The 12,624-nt window shown below is 37.7% G+C and overlaps 1 protein-coding gene across 1 annotated transcript in view; it reads left to right on the top strand.

Annotated features, from left to right (window-relative positions):
- The window catches only part of PCDH15 (protocadherin related 15), a 1,670,337-nt gene that overhangs the window by 1,452,209 nt on the left and 205,504 nt on the right, over positions 1–12,624 (top strand). The window contains exon 28 of the mRNA XM_077454160.1: positions 5,349–5,476. Coding sequence (XP_077310286.1) covers positions 5,349–5,476 — 128 coding nt within the window. The remainder of the gene's footprint in view (positions 1–5,348; positions 5,477–12,624) is intronic.

Below are 12,624 nucleotides of genomic sequence, written 5' to 3'. Positions count from 1 at the left end.
ACGATCGAATAGTCTGACGGAATCATTCCGTCGGACTTTGGCTGTTGAAAAGTCCGCTCGTGTGTACGCGGCATAAGATTCAAGTCAGATTTCAGGCATCCTCTGCAACAAAAATGTAATTTTGATTAGATACTCCCAATAGGAAGTCACATCTAAAGGCTGGTTCACACCACATGCAGTTCAGTGTGTTTTTGTTCTGCATCAAAAATGCATGTAAAGTAGGTTATGTTTTCCAATGACATAGTTCACACCAGTGCAGTCAGTTCCAGGGTTTTTCAGTATTGAATCGCGTATGCAGAAGTGCATCTGGATCTGGAGTGCGTTTTTGTGGTGTGAACCGGCCCTAAAGGGATGCAGGCCCAGTAGCTTTCCTCATTAGTGCCCTGCAGGTGCAGCAGCTAATTGATAATATCACTCCGATTAAATTCACTTCCCCACATGGACACAGACATACACACAGGGATACTTTAGAATAACAAAAAGTAGGAATCTGCCACAAAGTTTGTTAAAATTCTTGCAATGTACATAGATCACCCAGAGGGGAATGTTTTTTTTTCTCAACAAAAGTGGGGTTACTCTTTAAACAAGTTGCTAAGAGCATATTTACTTAATAAGACTAGAACATGTAAAACTACTTTAGGAATGTGTAAATATTTCAATATCTATTGCAAGGCCACAGTTCTGCTTTACATTTAAATATTTAATAAAAAATCGAAAGATAACATTTTCAGTATATATTATTAAATATGTACAGTGGGTTTATGCACATAAATATATCTAGGTAACAGGTCCAATTAATATTTTATATAAACAAAAAAAAAATATTCCCAAAATACATATATAACCATGTTTTAGACATTACATTGGCTAAAACATTATTCTGTTTAGATTTATTTCCCTTTAATATAAAAAATAAAAGCATTGCAATGATTTTTCTTATTTCATGAATGCTTGGGGCTTATAAAAACACAGGGACTAATATTACATATTAGCTTTACAATGCAGACTAAAATATAATGAAATCTGATTACCAAGTCATGTAGGAGTATTATGAGGAGTATTGTATCACACAGCAGATTGCTCATAGTCATTCACAAAATAAATTCTTAATAATGCAAATCCTTAGAACATTAAACAAATACACCCACTCAAGGCACAATAAAAGGCTGAGGGTGAAATATGGACTTCGTATATTTGTTTTGGACAGAGTAAAAGCAGAGTGGTTGTTTACAGCCTAAAGCAAAATAATTTCATTTCTGCAGTTTGGTTTTATTAAGGTCTTCAGTTTAGTCACCCTTAAAGGGATTGTAAAGGCTCATTTTTTAAAAAAGATTTAAAATAACTAACATGTCTTACTTACCTTCACTGTGCAGCTCGTTTTGCACAGAGTGGTCCAGATCATCCTCTTCTGGGGTCCCCCAGTGGCGCTGGTAGCTCTGCCCCACATCAGATAACCTCCTAGGAGAAGCTGTCTCCTGGGGGTTACCTTGCGGGCGCGCTCCCAAGTCCAGTATTAGGCATCCTTAGAAATGATTGCCGGACACGGCCCCGCCCCCGACACCCATGTCATTGGATTTAATTGACAGCAGCGGGTATCTATGAATCTATCCATTTAAGAGCTGGGACCCTGTGCAGAGAGGGATAGTGCATAAAATACGAGAGAAAGTGCGGGAAATACGGGGCTCAGATAAGTAAAATGGGGGGCTGGGGGGCTAGGATGCATTAAGGTGAAAAACACAAAGGTTTACAACCCCTTTAGGTTTTGTAATGTCTTAGCCCTTGTACACACGGTCAGATATTCCGATGGACAATGTCCGATAGGACCATGTTGTCAGATAATCCGACAGTGTGTGGGCTCCATCGGACTGTTTCCATCAGAGTAATCGATGGACCAAGTTTTCCAAATTGTCTATAAATTTTTCTGACAACATGATCCGATCGGACTTTTTCCGATCATGTGTAGAGAATTCCGATTGGACAAAGTCCCACGCATGCTCAGATCAAATTCCTAGACCAAAGCTATTGGTTACTAGCCTGAACGTAGTCCCGTCGTAATGAAATAACGTCATCACGTTAAGTACGATCGGATTTTCTGACAACTTTGTCCGACTGTGTGTATGTAACAGTTTCGGACAAAATCCGACGGATTTGGTTGTCGAAATGTCTGACCGTGTGTACAAGGGCTTAGAGTCACCAACTGTTCAGACTAATGGGAAGCACGTTTACCAAGTTTTGCAGAACATTGCTGTTCATTGTTGGTTATTTGAGTAATCTTGAAAGGTGGAACTTAATATACCACAAGTTTTAAGACTTTATTATACTGTCAGTTCACTAAAGTGTAACAAAAGTAATATTTTCATTATCATGCACTATTTGTCAATTTTAATTTATCACATAACCATGAATTTCTTTCAGGTATTTCATATTGTATTATAAAAATATAAAGATTACCACACGTTTTGTCATGTTGCAACCAAAAACATAAATGTATTTTATTGGTATTTTATGTGATAGACCAATACAAAGTGGCACATCATTGTGAAGTACAAGGAAAATGATAAATGGTTTCCATTTTTTGTTACAAATAAATATTTGAAAAGTGTGGCGTGCATTTCTATTCAGCCTCCTTTACTATGATACCCCTAGCTAAAATCTAGTGGAACCAATAGCCTCCAGAAGGCACCTAATTAGTAAATAGTGTCCACCTGTGTGTAATTTAATTTCAATATAAATACAGCTGTTCTTTGAAGCCTTCAGAGGTTTGTTAGAGAACATTAATGAACAAACAGCATCATGAAGGCAAGGAACACACCAGACAGGTCAGGGATAAAGTTTTGGAGACATTTGAAGCAAGGTTAGGTTATAAAAAATATCCCAAGCTTTGAACATCTCACAGAGTACTGTTCGATCCATCACCCAAAAATGGAGTATGGCACAACTGCAAACCTACCAAGACATGGCCATCCACCTAAACTGTTGCAAGGAGAACATTAATCGGAGAAGCAGCCAGAGGCCCATGGTAACTATGGAGGAGTAGCAAAGATCCACGGCTCAGGTGGGAAAATCTGTCCACATGACAACTATTAGTCATGCAACTCCACAAATCTGGCCTTTATGGAAGAATGGCAAGAAGAAAGCCATTGTTGAAAGAAATCCATAAAAAGTCCCAATTGTAGTTTGCAAGGAGCCATGACAGGGACACAGCAAACATGCGGAAGAAGGTGCTCTGATCAGATGAGACCAAAATTGAACTTTTTTGCTTAAAAGCAAAACGCTATGTGTGGCAGAACTAACACTGCACATCACCGTAAACACACCATCCCCATCGTGAAACATGGTGATGGCAGCCTCATGTGTGGGGATGCTTTGCTTCAGTAGGGACAGGTAAGCTGGTCAGAGTCTGCAAAAGAATTGAGACTGGGGGAGGCTCACCTTCCAGCAGGACAAAGACCCTAACATACAGCCAGAGCTACAATGGAATGGTTTCGATCAAAGCATATTAATGTGTTAGAATGACTAAGTCAAAGTCCATACCTAAATCCAGTTGGGAATCTGTGGCAATACTTAAAAATTGCTGTTCACAGATGCTCTCCATCCAATCTGACAGTGCTTGAGCTATTTTGCAAAGAATGGGCAAAAATGTCACTCTTTAGTTGTGCATAGCTGGTAGACACATACCCCAAAAGACTTGCAGCTATAATTGCAGTTAAAGGTGGTTCTACAAAGTATTGACTCGGGGGGGGGGGGGGGGGGGCTGAATACAAATGCAAGCCACACTTTTCATAGATTTATTTGTAAAACATTTAGAAAACCATTTATCATTTTCCTTTTACTTCACAATTATTTGCCACTTTGTGTTGGTCTATCACATAAACTCCCAAGAAAATACCTTTACGTTTTTAGTTGTAACATAACAAAATGTTGAAAATTGTATGAATACTTTTTTAAGGCACTGTATAATCTGAAACCGGGGGTTGCAGCATACATAACATTTATTTAAGTGTCCATCAGACAAAAAAAGTTAGTTTACTTTGTATTGCAACTTTTTGTCTGATGGACACTTAAATAAACTTTATGTATGCAGCAACCCCCAGTTCTGGAAAGTTGCAGCTTGACATGTGCACTGCCGAAAAACGTATTTGTTTTCTTTTTCATTTCATTCATTTTTGTTTTTTTTCATGAATTCAAGAATTCATAATTCGAAAATTTGAAAAAAATGGTAAATTTGTAATTCGTAAAAATTCATAATTCATAAATTCGTAAACTCGAAAATTCAAAAATTTGTAAATTCGAAAATTTGGAAGTTCAAAAATTCAGAATTTGTGAATTTGTAAATTTGATAATTTGTAGATTGGAAAACACGTAAAATCAGAAATTCTAAAATTCTAAAATTCGTAAGTTTGAACATTTGGAAACTCAGAAATTTGAACTTGGAATTTTGAACATTCGGAAATTCAAAAATCCAAAAATAAGAAAGGAAAATATGAAAATAAAAAAAAAATGAAAATCCAAACATTAGAAATAATAACTAACTATTAAATTATAGGTATTGAAATTTCCTTTCAAATGTGGCTGTTAGTGAATGTAGCAAATAAGAATTTATCTGAACTTAGGAATTAGCTGAAATAAAGAATGCTACATCTAAAAAAAATTAACAAAATGAAATAATAATGTTTTTATTATTATTATTGTTATTTAATGTTATTCATTTGATACCTTCCTTTGTTTAGATATGGCATTCATTATTGTGGATAATTCATAAATTTGGATAAATTTGTATTTGTTACATTCACTGACAGCCAAATTTGAAAGGAAATTCCAATACCTATAATTTAATAGTTAGTAATAATTAAGTTATTATTTCAGATTTTCAAGTTTTCGGGTTTTTCAACTTTTGGATTTTCGTTCTTATTTTCAGATTTTTGTTCTGTTGAATTTTTCGGATTTTCATTTTTTATTTTTAGATTTTTTAAATTTCCAAATTTTCAAATTCTGAATTTTGAATTCCCAAATTCCAAAATGTAAAATTTTCAAATTTCTAAATTTTAGAATTTCCAAATTTTCTAATACCCGAATATGCGGAAAAATTTTGGAAATTCAAAAATTCGGAAATTCAGATATTTCCAAATGAACAAATTTGTCTATATTCATTAGAAAACTAATTTGGAAATAAACGAAATTGCACATGTCTACTTGCTACATACTGACCCTTTCCTAGTTCTGTTTCATGCACGCTTTCTTCGCACACTCACATTTCATTGTCCACACCCTACAGTAGCTGCATTGCTACACTTGATTACTTTTTATTTTAGTTAAAGCTCATATTTTTTCCCATTGTTTTCTTTTAGGTAACACAGCTATAGTGTACATAGAAATACAGGATGAAAATGACCATGCTCCACAATTTTCAAAAAAGCTTTACCTGGGAGGAGTGTCAGAAGACGCTAGAATGTTTGCATCGGTGCTGAAAGTGAAGGTAGGTTGCTATGTACACTACTACATTATGTTCCTAGTATGTATAAAATTTGGAATTCTCGCTTATTCTTATTTTATGGTTATTTCAATTAACAAAAAAGTTCTCTGACACTTCCGACCCAGCCACAGTACATATATGTCCAGACGGGACAAGCATCATTCTGGGAGAATGTTCTGGCACATTATTTCATTCTAAGTGCTTGTAAACTGCATTGGGGCCATGCAGCAGAGTGATCTATGATTACAGATCAGGGTACAGAGTCTGCTGTGATTGACCTTGTATCATGTGATCACTGTGACCAATCACGGGGATCACGCATGTAAACACAGGCTGCAATGGTGTAGCATGTGCAGCATGTGGTGATCAGTTGTGAGAAGAGAGTGTGTAGTATAATGCTGGGCAGTAAATAAAAAAGAAGCTGGAGTGGCTAAGACCCAGACCAAGATGGACGTGTAATTACTCTGTTCCCTCGCCACGAGGTCTTCACTGCCTGTAGGTAGGAATCACCCAAATTAATTATGGGAAAACCGAACAGGAGTTCCTTCACACCTTGTTCCTGATCATTCCTCATCCCCAGAACACAGCTGAGTCGCAATATCCTGGAGATATTCCGGACTTAGCTACCCTGGTACCACCGCCTTCTCTCAGACCTCCAAGTGTGCCACACGTTCTCCCAGCAGACCTCCGCCGTACCCCCCCTTATCATCCAGGATGTCGCAGCCAATATAAAGGACACACACTCTGCTCCCATCTCAGACCTCCACCTCAGCATACAAGGGTTTGTCTGGCACCTAGGAGTGATGGAGGAAGCAACAGCCCGCCATGATACTGCCATCCACCAGGTCCAGAAATCTACAGCTACACATACTATGCAGCTAGGAGACCTTCATCGCCACCTAGAAGACCTGGACAACCGAGGGCGACAACATAATCTGCGTGTCAGAGGTCTCCCTGAGTCAATGGATACCAACCAGCTAACACCTGCGATCCTTACCATCTTCAGTTACCTCCTAGAGAGACCCCATTGTTATGAAATGTATACACATGGCACTTAGACCATGAGGCAGAGACACAGATCCCCCTGAGACATGTGGTTTGCTATCTCGTGAATTACAGATTGAAAGAAGAAGTCCACAGAAGGGAAAAAAAATCAAGGCTGGATTACATTCCACGGTGCGGAAAGCTTTACCAGGATCGCTCACACATAACACTACAGCATAGGAAGGATATCCGCTCTCTGCTTGATATACTCCAAGCTCACAGAATACCATATCAATCGAAGTTCCCTTTTTGCTTGTCCACTACTGTCATGGGCCACTCACAGCCAACCTTCGGGTCCCAAAAGATTTACAATCCTTCTGCATAAGCCTAAATATACCTGTAATGGAGCTGCCAGAGTGGTATAGCATCCCATGATTGTCTTCCCTACCACCATCAATATCCATGGAAGACCTTTGCCCACAAGTCTCCTACAACGTCAGACGCCATAGATCTGCTTCACCATCAACGACCAACCACCGATAACCAGGAGGTGGGAATTTCCTAGCATTTATGGCACATCGCAAGCCACGGTGAGATTAAAGTCACAGTGAGTTTTCTTCTCCTTGTCCTCTCATCATTGGGACCCTCATACACACCGTCTTCAAAGAGAAAATAAAAGAAACGAAAAAACATTGCTTCTTGTTCAGTTGAACTTTCTTCACGAGGCACATGCTACTCAGTTTTGTGGTTAGCTGTTACTGCCAAAGCCCTGTTATACCTCTAGACCCCTTCTGGAAAATGTTACTCCAGACACTTTCCCACTAGTGCAATGGGGTGCTCATAAATGTGTGCTCAGAGGTAACCTGCGCACTATGGTGGGGGAAAGAATGCGTGCTACTCGGGCCTCACTTACCTCTCTTTTGGACAGAATTGCACAATGTCAGAAGAACTTTCCCTTTATCTGGAAGCAAGATGACTTATTTGGGAATCCGACTCTTCGCCCTTCTGTCAGATCTCTACTTTAAAAACATTCTGCTTGTCTTACACACGGTAACAAAGGACATTCCTAGATGGGACAAGCCTATTTTCTCATGGTTTGGCAGAGCTGCCATCCTAAAGATGAATGTTTTGCCCCACCTGCTCTATTCCTTACAGGCAATCTCGATATGACTGCCAATTTCATTATTTAAGTCAAACAAAAAATTCTGAATAACCATCCTGTGGCAACATAAACAACCTAGAATCAGCTACTGTACAACCAACTCACCCTTCCTAAACAGAAAAGAGGAAAAGGACTCTCAGATATACACAACTACTACAGGGCTTGTCACCTTTCGCGGATTGTGAACTGGAACATTCATAGCCAGGTCAAGGATTGGGTGACTCTAGAAAACTCCTTTATGATTATTTCCCTAAAGTCTACCCCTTGGTTATTAACACATCACTTCCCTTCCGCTCTTAGAGACCACCCACTCATTGGTCCTACCCTGACGTGCTTCCTGAGAGGTGAACTTAAAATATGGCCTTTCCTCCAATGCAGGACCTATGACACCCATGAGCTCCAACCCAGACTTCCCATCCAGGATGTCCAACAAGTTTTTTGAGGATGGGGCTCCCACACCTTTGCTCACCATTGCTTTTGCAATCACACAATCCTAGACAGGAGAGACCTAACCCCGCAATGGTCAAACACCTCTTTACCACAATGGTCCTACCTCCTAGATGCGCCATTTTCTTTGTTCCTTGAATGGTAAAAACGCTGTTTCTCAACCCCTCATTCCATACAAAAACTTGTGCTCCAAGGACACACCCCAACATGTAATTTATTATATCTACACCCCCCCTTTTTTAAATAGACCACTCAATATGGGCAAGGCAGCTTGGGATCAGGATATTGATACCACGCTTTCTCTCGAAAACTGGAACAACAATTCCACTCACACGCACAAAGGCTCTGTTAACGTAACGTAACAATTCAAGAAAACAGTTATAAACTCATATTTAAATGGTACCGGACTACTACTCACCTATGCAAAATGGACTCAAATTTACCCAAACAATACTGGAGGTGCCATCAAGCCTACATCACATTTTTGCATATCTGGTGGACACATGTGACAAAATACACCTTGGACTATTCACCTGCACAGTTCCTCCTTCATCACATGCCCCTTTCCCATAGAACAAAATCACTTGCCATGCACATGGTGAATGCAGCAAAATTGTGTACACCAATTTATTGGAACACGACTCGCACTCCATCACTTTCAGAATGGTGCACACGTCTCCAAAAAAATGCTCAAAATAGAAGAACTCATAAGCCTGGCAAAAGATTCCCCCTCCAAATTCACAGTCACTTGTGCCAATTGGTTCCATTATCACACCACTGTTCAATACAAAAGCCTTGTTGATTCCCAGATTTAACCTTCAAAAGGAGCGAGCATTCACTATACCTGACTCCCTCCTTTTAAATTACTTTTTTCATTTAAGTTTTAAATTACTTTTTTCCTTTAGAAATGTAATTTTTATGCAGTGCTATTCTAAACACAGGAAAACTGTGCCCCTTTACATGCATACTATAGACACCCCCAGGCATGATATTTAAAGGAATATTTCATTTTTGTTGTTTCACTTAATGCATTATTAAAATCACTGGTCCCAAAAAAACTTCAATTTTTTTAAAAAAATGTTTGCATTGATACATGTTCCCTAGGGCAGGACCCAGGTCCCCAAACATTTTTTATGACAATAACTTGCATATAAGCCTTTAAAATGAGCACTTTTAATTTTTCATGTTAGTATCCCATAGACTTTAACTGTGTTGTGTCTGCTTTTGAATTTGCCCTGAACATCACATGTTGTTCGGTGCTCGCTGAACGTCCGAACAACCAAAGTTCGGCCCAAACTTATGCTCGGACCATGGCTGCTCACACATTTCTCTCAGAACAGGTTTTTCAACATATACACTCAAGCTTTTAGCCATATCCTGTGACCTTTAACAAATGCAATGATAGGTTAGAATAATAATCAATTTCAAAGCTAGGACAATCACATGACTGTAAGAACCCATTTTTTTGCACTTTATTTGCACTTTATTTAAAGAGATAACACACACATTATTTGTTATTATTATTTTTCATTTTTGATGTATTATAGCGCATTAGCACTTGGTTTAAAGAAATAAGCATTATATGTTTCATAGCAAAAAGCACTTTATTTAAAGGAACGGAACACCATTGGTTATAGTCTTTGATATGTTGTTTATTATAATATATCTTTTTTGATTGGACAGTGCACCATTTTTCACAGAAATTGTTTGGTTTTAAGACAGAATAATATAATTTGTGTCATAGGGCATGTGTTCTAGAGGTGCACTGTGAACAGATAACTGAAACAGCTATCAATACCTAGGATACAGGATAAGCATTTATTATTTGCCTGCTCACTACTGTAAAAATACACGTATACACTCCATGGCTTATATTCACAGTTGCATAATTGTGAAAAAAAATTATATTTAAAAGCTATTGTGAATCACAATAAATGTATTCATATTTTCTATGTAACAATTTTGAGTACAATGTTAAGAAACATTGCATCCATTAAACTGCCCACTGTGACATCAACTTCTGTCTCTCTTTCACTAACTGTCACCAACTGATGAATATGCTTCACTTAATATCATTTAGTTAGGGAAATTAGAATTTCTAGTAAAATAACGGGGCACTGGAAGTGCAAACGGGTCATTGAGAGAGAATGTATTTCCCAAGATGTAATGCAGTATTTATAAGTTATTTTATTTACATACACCACATCACATTAACATTTTCAAAGATATACTGCATGCATATAAGAATATATAGGAATGTAGTCTATGAAATAGAAATGTAGAATTTACTACACAAATAATTAGCAATGTTACTGAGCTTTCAATAGGTTAACAAGATTTCTGGGGAAGCAAAAATACAAGATAATAATAGTCCCATGCAAATCATTTATAATTTAATTCACTATTACATTTCATTTATTTACAATTGATTTCCTTTTAATTAGCTTTCTCTTGCCTAATAACTTGCATGTCATTAACAAAGATTAGGACAAAAATCCTTGTTAAAAGTGCAGTGTATGTAGTAAAACATAATTTAGCTGTTTCAATTTTTTTTAAATACCAAACCTTAAAGGAAAAGGTAATTGTGTAGCCAGCAATTACTCACAATATTAATGGAGAAGCAGAGGAAAACTGAAATGGATGTGACTTTAGTATCTGAGTTCCTTGAATATACATGTCACAGGCTGTCGCCTTTGAATTTCCTTTGGAACACAACAAGAAAATAAAAACTGTCCTCTTTTCTCTTCTATTTTAACTCTCAAGAGGGCTATGTACAGCAAGTCCATAGAATAAAACAAACAAAACATCTGTTTCTCTGAGAAACCAACAAAATTCAAGTCAGTTCCTGACTAAAAGATTACTCTCTAATGGGTTCCCCAAAACAAACAGTGCATGTACATTTTTTGCGTTTTGACAGCCCCCAGGCTTTTTATCTAGCAATGGGCTTCCACAACAGAAAGATTGAGTGCCCTGAGCATCAGTAAGCTCACATATATAGGCCTGTACACAGCTGAAACGAATAACCAGTGATGGGTTAATCTGCCCAGGTTTGAATTACTGAAGATTAAGCAAATCTGGTTCAAAGTTCACCAATCTCAAACTTTGAGAGTGTGGGTAGTATGTGTGGCGAAATTCTTCTGTTGAATTGGACTGATAGTAAAACTATTGTTGCAAAATGGTGCTGGTCACTGCTGAGGAGGGCATTTAACACAACTAAAGGAGATTTACAAAATACCATGTAATCAGTAAGCCCTTGTACACACGGTCGGACATTCCGACAACCAAATCTGTCGGATTTTGTCCGACGGATTTTGTCAGACGTTATTTCATTAGGACGGGACTACGTTCAGGCTAGTAGCCAATAGCTTTGGTCTAGGAATTTGATCTGAGCATGCGTGGCACTTTGCCCGATCGGAATTCTCTACACACAATCGGACAAAGTCCGATCGGATCATGTTGTTGGAAAATTTTATAGCCCAGCTGGAAAACTTGGTCCGTCGGATACTCAGACGGAAACAGTCTGATGGAGCCCACACACTGTTGGATTATCCGACAACACGGTCCTATCGGACATTGTCCATCGGAATGTCCGACTGTGTATACAGTGGCTAAAACATGATCCACAAAGCAGAGAAAGTGTCAGTAATTTTATTGTGCATTTCATTGAATTTTGTATGACATCCTGCTGGTATACATGCTCCCGTATATAGGTATATCCTCTTAACAAATCTCTATCACAATGTAGGCACTAGACAGAGGAAGAGCAAAATTAAACTGTCAGAGTCCCTACTGTCAATATACTTATAGGCACTGATGATAATAACAAGTCACTGTGATTGCACTCAAGGAGCACTCAATGAGATGTAAAAACACACCACTGCCTGCATATCCTTGATGCATTTCAATTGTAACAACAACCTTTTTCAAGCAGGAGCACAGGAGTGGAGAGCCTTTCTTATGAATCACATGCCTGATAAGTTTAACTATTTCATTTCTATGTATATCCTAAATTGGGGGAATACATCTTCCTTCAAAAAAATTACATTTCACAAAAAAAAATAAGGAAAAATATTAATAAAAATATTGAGAACTTTAATCATGCTTCAGAATAATAATACAACTATTTAAAAGATATTTAAAAACAATACTGAAAGCCAGATATGTCATTATTAGGGGTATCAACATATCCAATTCAAAAATCCATTTGAATTTGCATTGTAGTGCACAAAAATCTTCAAACCTACAACCCCATATTCCCCCACATTCTCTTCCAATCCCTAATCTGACAATTATCCCAAAAATACTCCAAATATAGACTTCAGCTATGTGGTAGAAAATGTCCAGTGTCAGTATACTATAAAAATACTTGGATAGGCAGCAAATTAAGGGGGACAAGGTAGGAATTATCTTGCAATAAAAATTGATTGGTATTATTTGAAATACAATAGCCACAAATATTTCCTAAAAGCTGAATAGTATGAAAGCAGTTTGGTTATGCCACTATAAAAGAAGGAAAGACTAGGCAGAAATTATATATATATATATATATATATATATA

This window comes from Lithobates pipiens, unplaced genomic scaffold (assembly GCF_037356315.1).
Source record: "Lithobates pipiens isolate NorthernLeopardFrog02 unplaced genomic scaffold, aLitPip1_a1.2 Scaffold_25, whole genome shotgun sequence".
Lineage (NCBI taxonomy): Eukaryota > Metazoa > Chordata > Amphibia > Anura > Ranidae > Lithobates > Lithobates pipiens.
This window is presented reverse-complemented; position numbering and strand designations above follow the sequence as displayed.